Consider the following 22,458-nt stretch of genomic DNA (forward strand, 5'->3'; position numbering starts at 1 on the left):
TTCATTGGTTTTGAATAATGACTCATCTTTATTTTAATCTAAAAAAAAAGAGAGGGATATATATTTACATCATTTTGCACATTTGTGAATTACATGATTTGGGGATTCAGTTTGGAACACTGTCATAATGATACAGAACAGAATCATGGTGAGGGCGTTTGCTAAAAACCTTTTATCATTCTATGCAATGTTTCTGCTTTTCTCATAGCTAGCAGTCCAGAACCTCTTCATCAATCCACCATACGCAGATAGAATTAAAGATTTCCTAATGTCTATGCATCATTAACAGAGAGCTGCATTGTGTCACTGAAGCATAAACATTGCATTTTCCTCCTGCAGATCAAAGTATGCTGTAAACCTTTACGCAAACCTCAGGCTCGTTTTAAAACACATCGACATAAAATGAACCCGACGGTCGCAGTGAAATCCTACATATTATATACAATTCTGAAACATTTATTCATTATATCAAAACAAAGAATCACCTTTAAAATCATCTCACTACTAGTGTTATTAGTACTGAATTATACTGTACAACAAAGAGTTTGTTTTTTGGCATTCAGATTCATTTTTATGTGTTGAGAGGCAGCAAAACATGGAAACACTTGGATTTCCGTATATTCCCTTTTTAAATTTTTGAGCCAAATATACATTAGCAGCAGTTTGGATTTAAATAGTAACCTTGTGCTCTGTTGTGTACACAGTGACTAGTCCAGAGGTCCCTACATGTTTGTTCCAGGCCTGCCGAGCACCACACGGACCAATACACTTTCCATCAATTCATGATTGACACACATTTCTTCCTTCCTTGCGTCACTAGCATGTTGCATCCATTTCTTTCAGTAGCTCCCATACCTTTTATCCGCTTTGATCTATAAAAGACAAAGCAAAATGAAACCCACCTGAACTGGAACCTTGACTCAGATCAGTTCTCCCAAAGGAAACCAGACAATGAGAAGGCATTTCAGAGTTGTTAGGGCACAGTTAAATTAACCTTCGATGGCTAGATGTGCACTGTCTGCATATGTAGAAAATACAGATTTAAATAACGGGCTGTAAGAGATAAATGAACATTTCAGTCTTTCCTATGGCTGGCTTTGTGATGTCTTGAAAGGATATGTGAACTTTGATTTAGACTGATGTACACAATGTCGAATGACACAGGCTTCAGTACAAAGACTAAAAAGGGGACAACGACGACTAGAGATAGCTGGGACTGGGATGTGACTTGCTAATGATGAAGCCCACCGGCCCTTGCATGTCAGGAGAGCCGACATCAGCGGATTTCACAGTTTGTTTGTCAGATACTTTCATTATATAGATACCGGACAACATCACAGTAGTGTAAATGTTGTTGTCCTCTCAGTGGAGCCACTGTGATCACTTGACAGCAGACTTTAAACAAAAGCTGCCTTTCCTGTTGTCTGGTGGGTTTAGGTTTGGCACCCTCGAGCAGGCCCCTCAGATTCCAGACAGTAAATTCGGCCCACAAGAAAGGGAAATAAAATCAAGCTTCACAGCGGTCTCACTTTATTAAGACAATATTAGTGCACACAAACCACTTTTTTTTCTCTTTAAAAATACCATAAATTAGGAAGAAAACAAGGAACAATATAAAACAAGCAAGGAAAAAAAGTGCATGTTAACCATGGTATACACCACATTGTCTTATACTGTAGTTTACAACCTTTTTTTCGTTGTTGTTTGTGTAACTTTTTGTCTGCCGCTAGATATGTGTTGTGTTTTTGACATGTCTTTCGCTCTGATGGATATGTAGTGCCTTGGTGGGGGAGGGAGGGATCGGGGGGGGTTCAGGGATGAGATCCAGGCTGCTTCCCTGAGTTGTTTTCAACAGAAACATGAACGTCACTATGTGGAACAACTTAGGGTTTACATTTGTGCTTTTTGATCGAAGCTGTAAATGATTCTTAATGAACCTGTGTGTTGATATTTCAGAAGGCGTACTGGAGGTAAAGTGACAGGAACAAAAAAACCATAAGCAAATGCTCTTGGCTGCTAAAAACCCTGGATTTTTTTTTTTTTTTAACTTTCTTCTCTAAGGAAATAAAAATTAACATTCTATTCAAAGAGACTGCAAAAATATAGTTTTAATTATTTATTTGTACATCATGCCAACATATTTTGTGGGTTAGGATACTTATTTTTATCCCCAAAAAGGTGAAAACAATAAAAAAGTAAAATCTACAAATCATATGACTGAGAAATCACATCTAACCAAATCTAGAAATGTTAGCACCAAATTTCAGTTTCAACCTTTCAATATTGCAGGTCGGTACAAACAAGTTTGTCCACAATAGCTTATGAAGATTTTAACGTTGGCAGTAATTTCAGCTGTTCCAGTTTCAACAGCTGGATGCTAGTATGCACTGAAGCTAATTCACTACCTAAATATTTACAAAAAAGCTAAAAAAAAGAAAGAGAAAATAATACAGAAACTACTTTTTAGCTCTTAGACATAGAAGGGAAGGAACACCTGGTGTATCAGGGCCATTTGAAAACCACAAGGATCCTGGCTGATATGTATTGTATGTTTGAATATCTACTTCATCCTATGGCAGTGAGAAGTCACTGTTTTGAGGTATATTTTGTTCACACGCTGTCTCGTGTTTCATCTGAGCAAGAAAAAGAAAATGCATCTGTTTTGTCATAAAGTGCTAGACAATTGATGAATTATAAAAAGCAGAAGAGTGCTGCTGCTGGTAAGGCTAACCAAACAAGCTATCGAGGAATGTAGAATTAAAAATCGAGTAATGGCACTCAATTCATGTTTATACTCCAGGTTGTGACTCTTTAACAGAAATGCTATTTGTCTATTCTACAACCATGCACATGTTAGGGCAGATTCGTGAGCCTGCTTCATTCACAGTGAACAGTGAGGTTTTCATATATGGACACCGTGTCATCACCTGACAGGTGGTAATGGTATGTAGTCATGGTCACTGTCAATGTTGCAGCTACAGCTTCATTTTAAAATCAGTTTAATTATCAGAGAGTTAAAAAACATTGTGTATACAGTCTGTTTAGGTGGATTTACAACATGTGACATGTTGTCTTTTAGTGAAAAATGATGAATAGCAGTACATTTAACATGAAATTCCTTTATCTCCAGTTGATGCAAATCCTGTTCTGTCTCTGACAGGTGCACTTCATTGCTACATTGGAGCTGACACTACAATGTGTCAAGCATGAGGATGTTTTCCTATCACAAGGAGCTAATCACTTGAAAAAAACAACAACACTTCATTTCTCCTCCAATCCACCAAACCTGACTACAGTCTCAGCAGGAAACCCCTTCTTTATGACAACATACTGCAGATTCTCTTTAAATAAAGATATCGTGTTGTAAAGATAAAAATACGGCAGGTGTATGCCTCTCTGAGAATCCCACACCCACCCCAAAAAACACCTTCACCCTCACTATTTTGCAAAAAATGAAACAAGGAGAGGTCAATTTGGCAGTTATCATATGTGTTACATCCCACTCGTAAGCTAAGTTTGGGTTGTGGGGTTTGGGAGTAGAGGTGCAAAGCGAGGAGAGTCAGGGGAGCAGCCTCAGATCTTTGATTTCTTTTAGGGGAGTTTTGGTGTTTCTGTTTCTGTATGTGTGTACCGTTTCTCTGTTCTTGTTTTGCATTTAACATCCTGTGTTTGATTTTTTGGATTGATATGTGTTTTTAAAAGGAATGTCTGTTGCCATGCGTACAGGTGTGTATGTGCGTGTTATGAATTTGTGAGTGCATGAAGCTGCTTGAATCTCACTCAGTCAATAACTTGATCTCATTGGCGAGGAGGGTGTTGAAGTTGTAGGCCGGATCAGGGAGGTCAGGCAGATCAGGCAGGTTGGGGGCTGTGGACTGGCGGGGCGAGGACTGAGAGGGCTCGGCCAGCTCTGGGTCGCTCTCGCTGGAAGTGGAACCCATGCTCATGTTGCAGACGGCCTCGGGAAGTGAGCCACCACCGGTGGGCACGCTGCACACCTCAGGCTCACTGCTGGTCTCACTGGTGCTTGACACGACGGACAGCAGGGACATCTTACGGGTGAGGCGGCTTGGCAGCATGGACAGAGCGTAGTCGGCGACAATGCCCGCCACATCGATGCCACAGGCCTGGTCGAATGCAATGAAGCCTACATTCGCATTAGCCTCGCAGACCACAAACGAGCCATCGTTGAGCTGCAGTAGGTCGATGCCGCACACATCCATGCCCAGGATGTTAGACACCTCTATCGCCAGCTGCTTGCCCTGCTCACTCAGTGGGCACATCATGCCCACACCACCTAACAATCAGAGAAACATTAAGTTGGTTAATACCCTCATCTGTTGATCCATCAAGTTTTTTTAATTTTTTATTAAGAATCAAGAGTAATCTTTAAAAAATAAATGTGGACGATCAAAGAATTAAGAAAAAAGAATTAGGCTAATTTTGTTATGTAAAGTTGTAGAATCAAATAGCACAGCCGATCTATCTAGAGTCAGCGGAACTGTCAACATGATCTGTTACATAAACTCAGAATAATCTGATGACTGATGTCCTGAATATGTCACAGCACATTACAGCCCCACTAGACCAAAACTGCTCATGCTCTGACACTGAAGATCAGTCTCATCAGCTGGACTATTGATGTCTCTGGGGCAGATTGTGGATGAGCTTGTTGATCTGGCACTCCAAACTGGTTTATTTAGCAGATGGAGCATTGATCAAACATTTAGAAATATGCTTTTAGAAATATTCTCCTCACATACAGGAATGATTAGAGAGATCCAGGGAGATAGTGATTTAAATGTGGCACACAGAGCAGTAGTTAATTTGTTTTCTAATGGTCTTAACTAAAAATGAACGCCTGTCTTTTACTTTTACTATGTTTAAACAGAAGCTTCCTGAAACTAATTGTAACAACGACCAGAACAGTTTTGGTTCTAAAAGAACAGTGGGACCATTTAACCACACAACTTAAAATATAACATCGCAAGACTCAAGGCAACTCCAGACAGATTTAGTATTATCCATATAATCAGTAAATTAAAATTAACCACACCTAAAAACAGACTAGCGCATACTTTAGACGATCTGTTCCAGTGCTGCCATTGTTGGTAACAACATTGTTGTGATGAGTGGAAGGGGCAGTGAGTTCACTACTGTATTATGTGTGTGACAGTGTGAAATTCAGTGTTTCATCTTCGACTCTCTTGGGTCTGCCTACCCAGGGAGCAGTTGCTCTGCATGCGACCATCAGTGGAGCAGCGTAGCATTGAGCCAATGACGCGGCCGCCCACCAGGACGACCCGTACATCACGGCCATGCGATTCCTTGACGTACTCCTGGAACAGGTAGGGGGTATCGTGGCGGATCAGGTGGCACAGATCTGTCAGATGGTGTTTGTCCCGTGCCAGAAACACAGCCTTGCCTGAACAAGGGAAGGAAGGAAAGGTGAGCTAGTTATCAGGCTGTCTGGATTTCTTTCTTTTTTATATAACCATGAAAATAAAATGTGCAGGGTCTGGTAATAGCAGCTGAGGTTGGATAACTTTCACAGTTTAGCTGACAAGAAGCTGCTTCTGCTGACCAAGTCTCATGTCAGTTCCCATTTCTCATATAAGGGATGGGACACTCCTCTTAGCAGCCACAGAAATGCTTCTCACAGAGGATTGAAGACGCCTGTTTTAATTAGCACCTTTTGGCTCTGTCTCCAGGTTGTCACGCACTCTGACCCCTGTTCCCAGCACCAGGGAAAATCATGTGCTCTGTGTGTGTGTATGTGCACATTGTGTCTAAGTGACAATCTAAACAAGATGACAAGGCGAACACTTGGTAAAATCATAAGGATGTGAAGATGGACAGTCAAAAGTCAAGCCAAAAACAAGACAAACAAGGAATTATGATCCTGTGACTCAGTGAGACATGTGACTACTGTGTGATGATGGTACTAAAATATTGTTTGCACCCAAAGGCAAATGCTATACTGTGAATTAGAATATTTCCCAAGAACTAGCCATGAAGGGCGGGTTAAATTATATCAAATTTGGCATCTATTATAGACCTATTAACACCAACGATTTTTGATTTGAACTCTATATTTGCTTACAGGCCTTCATGGCCTATAAGCAAATTATGAAAAGGAAGGCAGGCTGGACTTGAGCCAATGTCAACGGTCAACCGCAGAGGAGAGGAAAGCAACCACTGAGTTGCCACACTCCATAAACAGGGTGAAGTTAGAGGCTGACCAACAGCTGCTTTCCCTAACAATGCACTGTGATGGCAGCCCAGGCTAGCCAAGGTCCATTGTTATTCCTTCACACAAAGGCAGACCCAGTCAAGTGTCGCAAACTATGAATGGGAAAGGGATAATGGGTCAGCAGCCACTGGAAGCACAACATTAAGGAAAAGGCTCAAACTTCCCACACAAGCCCTGTGTGAATTTGGGCAAAATGAAGTGACAAGGGTCAATTTGTAAACTGATCCAGCAGCCATACTGTAAGAAGCACTACAGGCTTCTGTTCTGTGTTTGTTGCAGCACCACAGTCCTAATCATTTAACACTCTGTCAATGAATTTCATGTAAGGGTGGACTGAGCTGCTGTTCAGGGCCTGCAGTGTACAGATCCTTTAGGCGTGGTGTAGTGAGCAGAGCTGGGAGCTTTTTTGGAAACCTCATGTGTCTGAAACCCTACCCTGTCTAGGTTTAGGATGATGTTTAGGATTTTTGGTATTACACAAACATGTTTCCTGAATACACTTAGGAAACAATCCTATCTGATATTGGGATAGGAATTTGTCCGAACTGTCCGAACTGAGGAAGGAATATCTAAGTGGGAATGTCATAGACCCTGTCCTAAATTGGGAGTGTCTGCCGCAAACTGTTGTTCGGTTTGTATGAAAAAAATGAAGATAGAGAGCAACATGAACACAGAAATGTTATGATTGAAATGCTACTCAACCCACGGAGAAGCTAACACGGTTGTTAGTCTGTTAGTTGTAATTTCCTGTAACAATTAATACCTCAGAGTCATCGAAGCTAAAATCTAATGCCTGTTTATCCATGTCCATTATAGGAAGCTAGCTAGCTAGATACAAGTAAAGTGAGCCAGCTGCTGTCATGGGTACAGGCAGTATCCTGTACATTCTAAATGTAGATAAAGGCATGACAGGACGAGCGCTAGTTAGGATCGCTTAAGTTATAAGATCAGCAAAGAGTTTAGGAACTGCTACTAGTAGGAAGATCTTTTTTTGACAGGAAATGAAAGGCAGTTGACTGAGGGTCTTACCTCTGTGGCCACGTGCGTTCTTCACTACCACTGGGTAGCCCAGTGGCTCTGCCTCATCGATCATTTTACGGAAGTTGTCATGCCCTCCTGGGAAACGCCCATGAACACAAACACAAAGCAGACAGAGAGAAACACACAGAAAGAGGTGTAAAATATATTTAAAAATATGTCCTTGTTTTGATAGCAATGTTCACACATGACAGCCAACTGAACAGGGTGGGGGGAGGGGATGAAGCCTGTCGCTATGGTAACAGAAGTGACTCAAAACAGCGAGGCAGCGGGAGTGTTGTCCTGAGCTTTTACTTCTTTTTCTGCTTGATTCATGAGATTGGAACTGAGCAGTCAGTGAAGGAGGCATTAATGTGAAGCAGCTGACCATATCTGACATTGATTCAGGAGCTGGCAGCTTGTAGCGACAGCTGAGCTTCAGCTCTCTCTGCTTTGGCTTGAGAAGTGATTGAAAAATGTCTCAAAAAGATTGAGAAAATGGGAGGTGTTAATAACTTCTTTCCCCTCGCTCTCTCCATTTCCACTTCTCCGTCTCTGTCTCTGTCTCCCTCTCCATCTTTGTGTTTCTGTCTGGTCTTATCTGGCATTGAGTCAAGGGAACAGATGTGAGCTCAATGTCACACAGTTTTTCCAGATGCAACGATTCACATGTGATTTCAGTGAAATGGAGAAAGAACAGAGGTAGCAGAGGAGGGGGGAGAGAGAGTGGACTGCAAATGTGGGTTCGACCACGTCATCGGCTGCTGAGGTTGAGAACAGGAGGGAGGCATCTTTTATTTTGAAAAATCAGGAGGAGGGCATGGGGTGGGGCTTTGGGAGGGGGGTGGGGGTGGTGGTTGGGGGTTGTGTTACATAAGCTCTCCAGCCGCTCTGCATGCATCGCCTGGCCTACTGTGCAGAGAGACGAATGGAATGTAGGCCAAACACCCCCTCCTCTCTCTTCTTTCTTTCTTCTTTCTTTCTTTCTTTCTTTCTTTCCCTCTGTCTGTATCCTTCTCTTTCTGCTCTCACAAACACCACAGCACTGTGGATTTTTGGTAAACAGGAATAAATGTGCAGTGTTGTTTGTCAGCCTCTGTTTTGTCTTTGACTACAATTAACTACAACAAATAAAAACAGCATGTTTTGTGAGGGCTGTATCCACGTGTCCTGCCTTCATCAACAGTTGAAGAGAAATTGTGAAAATGATAAATACATGACAGCTATGAGGATTTGACCTGGTATGTAAATGGGATTTTTTTTCTGTGCTGTTTGAGTAACCGCAGTGGTTGAGCGATTTGCTGACTGATGATTTATTATTCTGTGATACAGACACGTGGACTAAAGCCTCTGATGCAAGTAATGTGACTGTAATGTTGCCTGACACAGCAGTGCTGGTGTTTATCCTAATATCCCTTTGACTGTAGATGATGCAGTTATATTCCCATATAATGTGTTTATACATACTTAAAGATAATATTCACACCTAGTTTCTGTTGTGCTCACTTTCACTTAATTTGACTAAATATTAAAGGTCATTTCAATGACCTATGCAGCAAGAGCCGTCTGTAAAAGTTTTATAAAACATTAAGCATGATGGAAGCAATTCATTAAGAAACTGAATAAGAATCTAGGTTGACTTGTTCTGTGGGACTTCTAAGAAGAAATTGTCCAGCGGGTGCTGTGATGGACAAGTCTATTAGAGAGAGGGTGTTTTTTTAGTGCCGCATTTGTGTGTAACACTTCCATTATGTACTCTGCTCTGGGAATTACAGTCTGCTCAGAGCCCTACATGAGGAACAGTGCAGTGGCATCATCCAACACAAGGATGGTACTTGTCCACAGACTTGGCAGCAGATACATTAATAAAGCTGTCTCAGTTACTCATCAATTGACTTGCTGGTTATAGTCATGAAGAAACACATGGCTTCAGACGTCTTAGTTATAGCAAGATGGTGCTAAAAGGGCTACAACTAATGCTTATTTTCATTGTTGATTCATCTGTCAATAATTTTCTAAATTAAATGGTTAGTTGTTTGGTTTATAATGTTAGAAAATTATGAAAAATGTTGATCAGTGTTTCCAAAAACGATAAATGCAATTCACTTAATAGCTGACAATCAATTAATTTTTGCAGCTTTAACTGCTACCACAACACACTTTAAAAGATGAACATCAGGTATTGATTTACCGTAGGAGAAGGTGTCAGGAAGAGGCACCCCGTGACCGGCCAGCTCCTGAAAGGTCCAGAACTTGTTGACACAGTTGAGTATGGCCTGGGGCCGGTTGATCAGCCGACAGCCCATCTTCTCCAGGTGGCGCAGCACAGTGATGTCACTGTCTGACTGCACCCAGGGCGTAGGCACCCGTACCACCACCACCTGTGGATAAGATGTCACCAATTCCTGCTCCACTCGCAGACCTGGAGGATGATGTGGTGAGGGAGCATGATTGGAAAACAAAGAGAAGAAACAAGACGGTCATCATTACACAAAAATCATTTGTCAGCCTGTGTGGACATTCTAAAAAACTGTCTTTTTGTTATTCTTTATTGCTACGATTACACCGTAAAAAGTCATATTTCAAGTAGCTGGAAAAATTGTCAGAGTGTTTGGTGAGATTTCCTCTACAGCTGGAAAAGATGACTCGTCTTATGGAGGCAGTTTGTGGACACTGCACCAGCTCTGACCGGGAGTTGGCTGGGTTACAAGACCAGGCAGAGGCAGCCAGCTCCAAGGCTGGTGCTGTTAAGCCGTGAATTTGGAACCTGCTTTATTTACATGCTGCCCATATCCATATACAGTACTCCGCTGCAGTGCTGCCAGTTCGTCTGTTTTTTGGACCAATACTGTCTTCTCCTTTGGCTGAGGAAGGGATATTCTTGCTGATACACTACTTTGTCTCAATGTAGGGCAGTGGGGTAGGGAGTGCTGTCTGAAACCCCAAGGGTGCATAATTGAATTTAATCACACACGAAAACACATGAGGGAGAAAAGCACAATTAAAAACACTGTATTGTGTCCGATGAAATGTTTGCTTGGTTCAAGTCGTTGCCCCCTCAAATTAAATAGTAAAAATGTTGTGATTCTGTCACAGTGCACAATGATTGTAATCTAGTTATCTCATTTAAAAAAATACGTTTTGTTTTACAGAAATTCAAACTGACATCTCTTTTCAAAGTCTCAGCCTGACACCACTTTTATCATGTAAATGTGAGCAAAAGAAATACAACAGGCTAACTGAACACATCTGAATAGGTCACTGATCAGCCATTTCAATTCAGCACAGCACGTACAAGCCATGGAAAACAGGGGAGACTTGACAAAGAGAAGCTTGTTTAGTATAAAGCCGGCATGACCTAGTATACTGTAACTTTTCTACTCTCCAGTCCAATAACAGCTATCTGGAATAAGAGTTTGATATTGGCTTGAGAGTTGCTAAACACAGATGGCAAATTCACCAAAAGATTTGGCAGCATTTTACTGGTGACTACTTTGTCACCCTGGATGAGAAAAGGAAACAGAGACAGAATGTGAGATTTTTGAGCAGGCGATGGGACCCAACAGCTCATCAGAAAGAACAGATTGGGCGAAAAATTTTAGAAAAACTCAGTGTACATGTGCACATATATGAGCACATATAAAACCTGTAGACACCCATTTGTCACTGGCACAGCACTTCACCTCCACCATGACCTGATTTTCAGCCATCTTAGAATCTGCAGGCTCACAATAGTGACAGCGCCACTGGCTGACATCATGAGGGGTCACGATAAGCTACATGGTTGCTGCATACATAATAACATCAGACAGCTAGCTTTTGGTGTGCCGGCTGATGCACAGTACAACAAACGCACGCTATGGGTGGGACCAACACTTGTCTTTAGGGTCATTCTGTGGACAGACACTTAGATGGGGGTACATAAGAGAGAGTAGCTGACAGACAAGGTCAGGGATGTCTTGTAGCCTTAACATAGAGGAATGGAGGGAGGGGAGGGAGAAATTGAGGCACGTGGAAAAAAGGAGTTTGAAGCCATGAAAAGGCTGCCACCCCTCCTATTTTCTCCTCCTCCTGCTCACGATCTCAGTGTAGAAGTAGGAGGATTCACTGTCTCTCCAGCCCTATTGAACACTCTCGCACACTGCTCTGATTGTGCAGCTAGAAAGCAGTGAGAGTGGTGTTACAGTGGGAAGTGTCAGGGGATGTGGTCTCATGCTTTTTGACAGACAGTATTCACTGTTCATGGTGCTCGTCTCCATCTCCAGGGGAACCAAACAGAGACCAATGAGGCAGCCAGATGAATCAGTGCTATTCATTTGTGCAAGTGTGCACAGCGCTGCCCGTCATGTGACCGTTGCAAAAACATTTAGAAAACCTCCTAGTTATTTTGGTGTGTAACAAAGGCAACGTGGGTTTTGTATTGTGACCGTGTCTACATTTAGTGTGGGTGGGACCCGTTTATGGTAACAACACATCTCTACGACAGTGTGTAATATTTTTATGGTTCAATGGACTGTACATGCACGTCCCATTTTCAATCTGCCTGACAAAGCTAACAAGCATAACAGGCATTCTATGCATACCGCTGCAACGTCACAAAGCAGGCGATGCCGAAAAACGCTGTGCCAATGTTTGGTTGCTGGGTCCTGCCAGTCCGGAATGCAGCCTCAGTCTGGGTCAGGGGGTATCCTGTCTAAATTAGCCTGATTTGGGCAGCCGGTTCGCCCACTGTTTCTTCTGGTTCGCCATGGTCTTCGGTGGACTACTTACATATCTGTCATCAGTGACACACAAAACATGTACTGTAGGCCTACTGAGAGGCCAAACATAAAATTAAATGTTTTCGTCATCGAGCACAGAGGCAATGAAAACCTGCATATTGTCAGTAAGTTAGCTGATAGCTACTCTGACTTATCAGTACTTTGACAAACAGGAATCTGAAATACAGTCACCAGTAATACAGAAATACTTCCCATGCTTAAACCAGACAAAAACTATTTTGTGGCCGTGAACTATTTAATCTCGGAATTCTTTATTGGCTGTTTAATGTGTTTGTTGAGCTGTTTGCATGGTCATAAGATGATGCTTTACTATAATGACATCCAATTATGTAATCTAAACTGATATAGCTCTAGAAACCATAAACATGTTCATGAAGATTTTGAAGATATCATTTTTCTTCACCATCACAGTTCACATGTGAAAGTCTCTTTGTTTATTTAAAAGCTGCAATGGATAAGAATTGGCCATCTGTCAAATTCATACTAAAAAATTAAAAATTAAAAATAGGGGGCGGCATATGACCAAATTAAACAATATATGCTGCTTACTGTACCTGCCCTTAGCAGGTTAGCTCAGTTAGCTGTGCAACTAGCCATTTAGACTGGGAGCTCAAGGACCAGGGGAGTGAAGTTGTTCACACCGCTGGTACAGAGGCTTTGGACTGGGACAGGCCGGGCTAGCTGGTCAGCATGCTAACTTCAGTAGATATCTCTGAAACACAGTATATAGGCATCATAATGTTAAATTTGCTATTTATTCACATTGTCAGGAGATAACAACCTTAACTAGATATACAATGTAATATAAATTAATCTGTATACAGTGGATACAAAATATTTTTATACATACAATAAATGATGTTACTATGAAGACATGTTGGTGATGTAGCTTGTTAGTATCAGTTTTGTTGTAGGGACTGGAGGAGAAAGTACTTGGGTATTAGTGACTCTACAGGCTATCTTGCCAAGCCTTATTCAATGGCTATTTTTATGTTTTTGACCTTATGCTGGTTAGGAAATATTTAAGGGGAAGTTTCTGTGACATCTCTAAATGATTCATTGATATCTGCCAGTGTGGCAAGTCAAGATATAGTGAGTGTGAGCTGCAGTCAACTGCCTGTGTTATCTTGTAAGGTGTACATTTATTTTGTACAAACAGAAGGAACAGATACACCCAAAAGAGAACAACAGTTTGTGGTTACTTGCAGCCTATCACAGCCACAGTTTTTCCAATGATGCAACAACATTCAGCAGCAGAAAATATGAAAGTTTATAGTCCAGCAATCATGGAGCAGACTGTTAACTATGCAAACTACTAAAGTGTTTATTTGCTGTATGACCATATATATATATAAAGAAGGGCCGGACATTCACAGCCCCATAGTGACATATTTGATATGGAGAGATGTGTCAGGCACTTGTGCCCTTGTAAGGATCTTCCTAAATAAGAATAATGTTTTCAGATACAACAGTAACAGTAAGAATGCAATTTCAGGGTGTGTTGCTCAGAGTTGCTCCAAACTGAAGTATTAGCTCTCTGTCTGTTGGCACAACTAGTTACAATACTTACAATTCAGTGTGTGCCAATAAGCTGGGGTGCCTTGCGTTGAATATGTAAATCATAGCAAAAAATATGTACATTACTATGTGTGGTGCAGGGTAAAATAAGATGTAATATTATTATGTGTAGTTAATATAGTTATAAACACACACAGACACACAAGCAGCAAGTACTGAAGGACTCTTTGGCACCACCAATAAAATGCAAATAAACCTGCACAGGCTGCTTCTGATAATTGAGATACTATACAAGCTGTGGCACGTAATCAAGTCAAAGCCCCAAAACACTGTGTACACTTTTTATGATCCTAAAACTTAACTTAACATACTGTATTTTTTAAGTAATTATAAAATCGAACTTTTTTTTATACATTTTGCAACGAAAACCCTTAAATACGGGGCACGTAACAGCGACAGTGGGATAGGTCAGTAGTGCAATGTGAATGTTAATCATATTAACAGCAATGACACACAGTTGATCATCACATAGTCTCATTTGTCATAAAAAAAAATTAACCAAAAATGGATTGGCATTAAAGCTACAGTATCTCAACCCTGTGCGCTTTCATGCTGATGACACTCATATGTCTGGGGGTAAATTAATGTTCCATAATCCTGTTCACTGACATAGGAGTGTTGTATTTATCATGTTTGGGGTAAAAGTGTGCCCACTGGCAGGCACAAGGATCACATGATCAAACATCACTTCATATCCGGTCTCTGTTTAAATGTCTCTCAGCAGACATCATGGGGCGTGAAATGCCTCTAACTGAATGCTGGGTTTGGCTGTCTTATGTGAGAGGCCATCATGGTCATTAAAGCATGTGTGCGTGCACATGTGCGTGTACTCATCTCTTCTCCTAGGGCCACATTGAACCTATTAACTTTAGTGTGAAATGTGGACCTCAACCTCACTTGAGAACACGCATGTGTGAGCCAAGAGCATCAGGCACCTTTGAAATGGCAAGCTGTAAAGGTGTTATCAGTTTTAGGATTACCTTAACAAATTCTACATGGTCAATAATGTATTTTGGTTTAGGTTATTAATGTAGCATCTACCACTAGTGAAAAGCTTATCTTTGAATTAGTCCTGTAACAGAGTTGCCTTTGTATGTGTTTCCAAATGCCATGCAATCATTATGGCACCAAATGTTTCCTTTTATTTTTTAAACAGCTTGTTCATTAATAATAAATTATCCTAAAAACATCATAGAGGAAAGACAAGTGGTGAGTGACCACTTGAAGAGGTGGCATTATTAATCCAATGATGATAAACTCCTGTCTTCAATGCAGAAACAATGACGACTGTAAGCACTGATCATGTCTCAGTGGACATGTAGTGGCATCGCCTTGTGGTAATATCAAATTCACAGAACTGTCTTAATGTGTTTTGTTGGCTCTGGTAAAGTGCACTCATACAAATCGAAATGAAGAGTCAAACAGATGATGCAATCAAGCTGCCAATTCTACAGTTTCTGTAGCCTGAAGTGTTATTCATATGCATATAAATGCTGCATGCAGTGCTAGGTGCATAGTACAGGTATGCACCTCACGACTCCCGGCCAGAGTATGAACTCCCGCCGGCTTCCGGTGTAGCAAGCCTACAGCATGTCCAATCTGCCCACTGGCTGTTAATCTGTGATGTCAAGCCAAGGCTCAGAAGACGTTTACTGTATGTAGACTTGGGGCCAGCATGGATTACATGTAATGCTAACTGCCCCTGCTCCAGTTGTGTGTATCCTGTTAAGCGACAGGTCTAGACAGCTGTCCAACTTCCTGTCCTGGTTGGACAATATGCACTCATTTTCAGGGTGTCTCCCAGATGTATTCAGTATTTTATGATATCTACAGATTTGTTTATTGTTTGGGTGAAATTCATCTAGCCAAAACTGCATTTTAATGTAGTTTTCATGTGGTAGGTATTCTGTTTAAAATGCCACAAATAGCCAATTCTAGGGTTTGTGTACATTCACAAATATTCCTTTTGTTGTACTAATGTATGTGGAATACAAGTATTTTGAATACTCCTTTGTTGGCATTTGAACCCCCATGTTGAGTATAAAGGTTTGCCATGCCTGAGCTGTACAGTAGGCCTGATGTAACAGCATGTAGTCTGTGAGGGACCAATCGCACCCCTATTCATCCCACATCCTCTCCAAACTATTGAGCCTGTGCCAACGCCAGCCTACACCGCTTATGTGTTAATTGAGACCTACACACCTCTCATCTGGTGACACGGCCCCACATCACACCGCCTTGACGAATTCCATGTGTGTCTGTTTGCTGAGAGCTCCTCCTGTTACAATCACTTTATCATGGCCTCCTGACTGTAAAATGTTGTCATTTCAGAACAAGCAGAGTACAAACAATGTGTTCTGGACAAAGCAGTTCCAAAATAACAACAACAAATTGCCTGAAGATAGTCATCAAATATATTGCATAGATGCAGTGAACGGAGAACCTGACACAGGAGACCTCGAGATTAACCTGAAGCATGATTACTTGTTTTTTAGTTTTGATAATCAGTGGGCTTTTATGTAATTAATCATGTAATAACACTAAACAGAACTTGTTGCTGGTTACACAGATGCAATATTAATTTACCTTACCTAAATATTTAGTTTTTTGGGCTGCTGGTATCAATGTTAAGATATAACTCTAGTTGCTGGTTACATCTAATGAACATGAAATACTTTAAGGTGTTAAAATATTAAGATGATCAAACTCGACCTGTGCACTTGTGAACCTTTCTGTACGTTTACATCTCTTGTTCTCCTGTTTCTAGAGGCAATCTGCCTTTGCTGCCTGAAAAACTCGGGCTAACATGTGGGGGAATATCATAAAACCTACAACTAGCAACCTTCGAGCGACGCAATGTGCAGTTAAATTTCATCAGTTCAGTTTGCCATCGAATGCCTGTGATTTGATGTGGATGCTGCAGCATTAGAAAACGATGTCCCGATGCTCTGGTGTTTGATTAAACCTTTCAATAAACGACATTGTTGGTATGTCAGCGAAAGGAAACCAAGCATTTTCGCTCCCTCTCGATCTGGAGGCAGTCTAGCTGGAAAGTGGGTTAGGCGGTCACGGCTGTGGAACACTTCCCTTCCTTTGCTAGCAGGCAGACCGGGCTAGCCCTCTACTTGCTTTACGGCAGTGCAGCCCCCCCAAACAATGACCACCTGCTATTCACTATTTATCCCAAATAATCCATGTTTCACTGCACTAGTCACTTAACACACTACACGACCAGACACCGGCTGCTTTGAGCGATTGTTTTATACTTGCCTAATTGTCCCTCGCTGATGGTAAGCACGATTTGATCCATGAGAAGAGAGCGGAATTCCACATCCTCGTCGGCGCAGCGCTCCTTCAGCGCCCGAAGGATCTGAAGTTGAGGGTATTCCTGGCTGATACGCCGGTCGGTCACGAACCAAACCCGTGAACACATGTTTGGACGAGTGGATTCAAAAAGTTAGGCGGAAAAAAATCCGGCTGAAAACTGTGGGAGGCGGCAGGTGTGTGGTGGCAGCGAGTGAGCCGGGGGTCGGGCGGCAGTGTATTAGCACAGAGATGCTCACACAATGGAGACCTCGGCGGCTAACGGTACGAGCAGGCTGTGCTGTGGCTAAAAACAGCACCACGGGTCAACCGTTGTCTGGACCTTAACGTAACAGCGAGGAGGAATGATCTTCTGTATCACCTTTGTTTCCCTTCATTTGCAGCCATTAAGTCCTCCGAAGGCGCAGTTAGCAAGAACCAGACCGCGCAGTTTCGACACAAGGGAGCCAAAAATAACGGTATATTCACCCGCAGAAACTTGTCTCTTTCAGGCGAGAGGCAGCTCGTGGCACTATTTGCCCGCCGGAGCGAACAAAGCTCAGGCTGTGCCGCTTTATATCCTCCACCGGCCGACTCAAAACTACCAATAAAGTTTTCCCGCGATCGCAGCGGTTGTATGGCGTTGCAAACCGCAAGCTCGTCGGTTTGTCACAATGAACTAACGACAGCCCTCTCTGCTCCGTTTGGCTGCTATCCACACGGTGCTGGTGCTGAAAAGTGCACGCGCTTCGTTTACAACTCCACTTGTCCGCGTGCACGTGCTCAGTCGACGGGGCCGCCCCAAAATAGAAGGTTTGGAGGGGCGCTGACCAATCACGACGCGTCCACCGTCGCGTCGTCCAAACAGAACGCGGGCGGTGTGGGCGAGCCGCGGCCAGCCTTGACCAATGAGGCGACGTCTAAGCGGAACTAGGGTAGTGCGTGGTGTCTGCAGTGCGCACGAGACCGCGCACTTTCCCGAACCGGTTCAGACCAGACGGTGCGAGGGGGTTTGGCGAATATCGACAGTGCTGTCTCCATGCCGAAGTGGCAGGAGATGAAATAAGGTCATCACAGACCAAAGACACTGCCCTTCTTGCTTTTTTCTGCCGCTCTGTAATCTCTCTACACAATAGAGGCGTCTGTTTTAGGAAGAACTCGCCTTAACACCGTGGCTGCCGTTAAACTGTGCCATCCGGCGATCGCCGTGTCTGCTGAGCAGGGGAACACTTCCACGTGATAATAGCGCGAAATCATTCCAGTGACCCACTTCTCTTGTTCTCTTCCTCTCTCTGTGCCTGTGTGAATGAGTGCGGGTAACACAGGGAACCCTGACCACACAGACATACATACATTTGGATTCAATGGGACTTGAGACTTTGCGAAGATATCACTATCTCCGATGCGCATCTCGAATAAAGTCCATAAATCCGCGCAAAGTAAATGCGCTTGCTAAAACCTCCGAACTTCCCTGACATTAATCACGCTTTAAAGTTTTCTTTTGTATAAAAGTAATCTAGTGATTGATTTGTCCACATCTATGGGTTAAGTGCAAACAGTAGCTAATTCGGCATACGTTTTTTAATGGTGCTTATTTCCAATAACAAATATAAGATATAATCGTGCAGCGGACTTACTAACTCCATGGCAACACTTATTTCCTGTTTCAGTACCTCTAAGCATGCTGGGAACTGAAGTTTCAGAACTGAGAACTATGGCCTCATCAGAATGAAGACATAATAATAATAATAATAATAATAATAATAATAATAATAACAATAATAATAATAATAATAATAATAATAATAATGACAACCATAATCATAATTATACTGATTGATGATGATGATGATGATAATGAGGATAAGGATGATAAGGATGAAAATGATAATGGTAGTAGGAGTGACAGCTCCCATAAATATTGATTGTGCAAAACAAGAAAGGATCAGAATGTCCCATTACACATGTTTCCTTTATTCCCAGAGCACATGGCACACCAATCAAACAGTCTCCAACAAACACAGATAAACACAGATGTTAGTTTGGGGTGCCGTGGCTGGCTGTGTTTGTTGTTAGATGTTTGGTCGGATTCAACATGTTCAGTCTTTGTTTGTCTATGTTTGAGGAAGTTTGGTCAGTTTGTTACACTTTCAAACTGACAATTACCCAGACAACAGACATATAGTATGCAAATCCATAGCAACACAGCTCACATGTGCTCAGTATTTGTGCTCAGCTCATACTCATGTGTTTTGCATTCACACTGCTTAGGGATGCACAATAAAGGAGAGAATGATCAAAATCTCAAACATGGTCAAGTGCAATATCTCATCACATAGGCTGCATTTTTTGGGGGGGAAAAACAGCATTACAACGAAGTACTGTTGTTGTGCTGCAGAGATGTCCTGGCCTACAAATCTTGTTCTCCAGTTTCCATTTCCTCAGTGGAAATGATTACACAAATTACTTCCCATGAATCATCAATCATAGTGCAATAAGAATAACCATCAAATAATTATTATTATTTAAATTGTATTTCACCATTTTGAAACCTTGGATTACGAGATAATCCTGTCCTGTGCACAAGCAAGACTATCAAGGGCCCTGCCCATGAGTAACATGTAATACTGTAGTAATGACAAATGAGTCGCTTCTATGCATGGGTCCATACATCACTTAATCGTGTTGGTGTGATCACTTACAAAACCACCTCTAGTTTATTTGGATAAACAAAACCGAAAAAAAATGCCTCTCAAAAGTGCATCTGGCTAAAGATTATCTGAATGATAACCCGTTTAATTCATTCCATCTGAGGCTCCTGGATGTCTAGCTTGTAACCCTGTTAACACCGACTCTGGATCACTGGACTTTTCTTCAACGGTTATGCTACAGACTGGAGACCCACAAGTTATCAGCCTATAAAATTTTTTTATTTCAGCAGACCAGGGGTGCGTCTCCCTCAGTGGCTGGCACGCATGCGCAGTACCTCTCAGCTCTTCTCTGACGCTCAAGCGCTGGAAGCAAACACAAACTAGACAAAAAGATGTGTGAGGCCCTTATAGATTTTGTTACCTGACTCAACAATTAATTATTTGTATCTCTGTTAACGCAGACAGAGTTCACGTCATCATAGAATCATTGAAAAAACATTCAATGCAATGTGCTCATAATTAGACAAATAGCCCAATCTAACCACGTGGCTGGGAGTTCATTGTTGGTGGTGGGCCAATGGGCTACTGTATTCTATGTTCATTCTAAATACACGACCTCTAGATATTACTCATACCCTACCACAAGATGCGGATATTGCCTCAAATCAAAACATTCATCTGAAAAACCTTGCTGTTTGGCTTGATAAGTTTCACAGCCGGTTATTGTGGAGGGTTTTTTTTTTTTGTTCAGCCTCCACGACCATCTCCCTGAGCTCAGCCCACCTCAACGCCGGGGAACCAACAGGATCAAACCGGGCAGAGCCAGTCGTGCCGCTGCCCAATCATCATCATCACAAAGGAGGGGGGAAGGCGCAGAGAGAGACACATTCCTCCTGATGAACGTCGCGCAGTTCAGCGGCAGACAAGACGCTTTCTGCTGCAAGACCAGCCTCCCCCCTTCCTTTCCCGTCATGTTCCCAACACGAACATCCACCACAGACGCTCCACTGTGGAACTGCCTTTTTTTTGTTGTTTTTTTTACATTCCGTGCCAACATAGGCTCGCGATCCGGTGTTTTACAAGCAGCAGAGCATGTTTGACACAGGCATGGTTTTTTGTGTGTGTTTTTTTATTGCAAGGCTGTTTCATTAACAGCATCCTGGCATCATGCAGTCTGACTTGATTTATTACACATAAGCCCATCAATCAGCACAGTGGATACATCTAGTCGCATCTTGTTCATTCATTCATTTTTGTTGGCTTTGGCTTTGTCATCACGCACCAGGGTGTGCATTTAACAAAGATGAGGCATGTAAGACAAAAAGTCTTTTTACGTGGCTATTCATTCCCCTGTGTTAGAGAACATTTGATTCATTACATGAACACTCAAGAAGCCTCCTGTGGGATTTTTAAACTATGGCAACACAATGTGTTAGGTTAGAGGGCCCTCTAGCGGTGGAACTCTAGATTACAACATTTAACCCAGAAGAAATTCAAGTATTTTACAGTTAATCATCTGCTTTTTGTTTGTATTTCTTAATGTTAGTGTTTAAAAAATGTCAAGAGCCTACATAGTACCTATTAACACGATCAAACTGTTGATTATCATTTTAGAATTGATCAACGTAATCCTGCATTTGTGCATCCTGTTTGTTTTGTTTCAGTATCTTACAATCTCTTCGGCCAAAGTGTATAATTCATGAGGCAATGGTATTTCCAGCACTGTATATCACTGCTTTGAAAAGCCCCAATAATTCCATTACAGATATCTCATTAACCAGTGCAGGCACCTCCAGCATCCAGAAGAGTGCAGCACTGAGCTGTTCTCCGACACTGACAGAGTGGGGATGGCTTCCATATCACCAAGCTCACAGACAAAAAAACCCACATAATTTTCTTCAAGTCTGGCTAAATATACTAAATATACTGCGAGGATTCTGATCTGGAATGCACTCTGAGTTGTTTTCACAGCTGAAAACTGGTGTTTGTGGGAGATTTAACGATCCGTCTCCATATTTTAAGACATTTAAGAATTTTCCACTTGGAATAACAACCAAGCTGTGGCTCATGTGATTTTTCTTCATTATAGTACAATTCAAATAGAAATTCTTAAAATTACAGCTCCTACTAATTGGAACATCCACAATATATGGCTGCCTACATATTTTGTAATTTCAAAAACTTTTACAAGATGTCTCCTTCTTTACGACACATTCTTTATACGTCCACTTGAGGTTTCCTGGTTCCACATCACGCTTTTGTAAGGGAAGTAGTATAAAGCCTTTTGTGGCACTAGAGGAAGGCGCATGCAATTTGACACATTGCCTCTAGTGATGTCACTCATTGGCCAAGTTGCATTGGGGGTAATGTCGGCGCCCGGTTATGAAATGCGTGAAACAAAAAGGCGATATCGCTGGTTCTGCTGTATTGATTATGATACTTTGTTTATAAACTGTCCATAAGAGTTCAACAGTGTTAAAGAAGCAAATCAACTACTTTTTAAAACCTACATTACCCACAATGCAACTTGGCCACTCAGTGACATCACTGGCACGTGCAGCCTCCCCTTGAGCAATAAAGGGATTTATGCTACTTTGTTCACAGAGGCAGCAGTCCTCCCCAAGACCTGTCAACACTTGAATGTGTAAAATAAGTGGAGTTACCATTAAACGTCTCTGAAAACAGCCATCTTGTGTCAGACTCTGCACAGCCATCCTTCTGCACACTGAAGGTCAGGCCTCCAAGTGTAGTAACAATAAGCAAAACACACTTTTGAGTGGAGGAGGCCTTCAGCATAAACCCAGTTACAAGTCTACCATACCACATGGTGCTGGATGTTTTCCACTGCTTTTCATTTGCTCCTCTTTTCAGTATT

General features: G+C 42.0%; 1 protein-coding gene across 1 annotated transcript; it reads right to left on the reverse strand.

Moving 5' to 3' along the window:
- Positions 1-4: 4 nt before the first annotated feature.
- Positions 5-17,704, reverse strand: rimkla (ribosomal modification protein rimK-like family member A). Its single transcript, XM_030422572.1, has 6 exons — positions 16,900-17,704; positions 9,462-9,692; positions 7,283-7,369; positions 5,222-5,425; positions 3,781-4,297; positions 5-872 (listed from the first exon to the last, which is right to left on the reverse strand). The coding sequence occupies exons 1-6, from the start codon at positions 17,060-17,062 to the stop codon at positions 776-778; spliced, it is 1,299 nt and encodes a 432-aa protein (XP_030278432.1). The 5' UTR covers positions 17,063-17,704; the 3' UTR covers positions 5-775.
- Between the last annotated feature and the right edge of the window lie 4,754 nt (positions 17,705-22,458).

This window comes from Sparus aurata, chromosome 7, assembly GCF_900880675.1.
Source record: "Sparus aurata chromosome 7, fSpaAur1.1, whole genome shotgun sequence".
NCBI classification, from domain to species: Eukaryota; Metazoa; Chordata; class Actinopteri; order Spariformes; family Sparidae; genus Sparus; species Sparus aurata.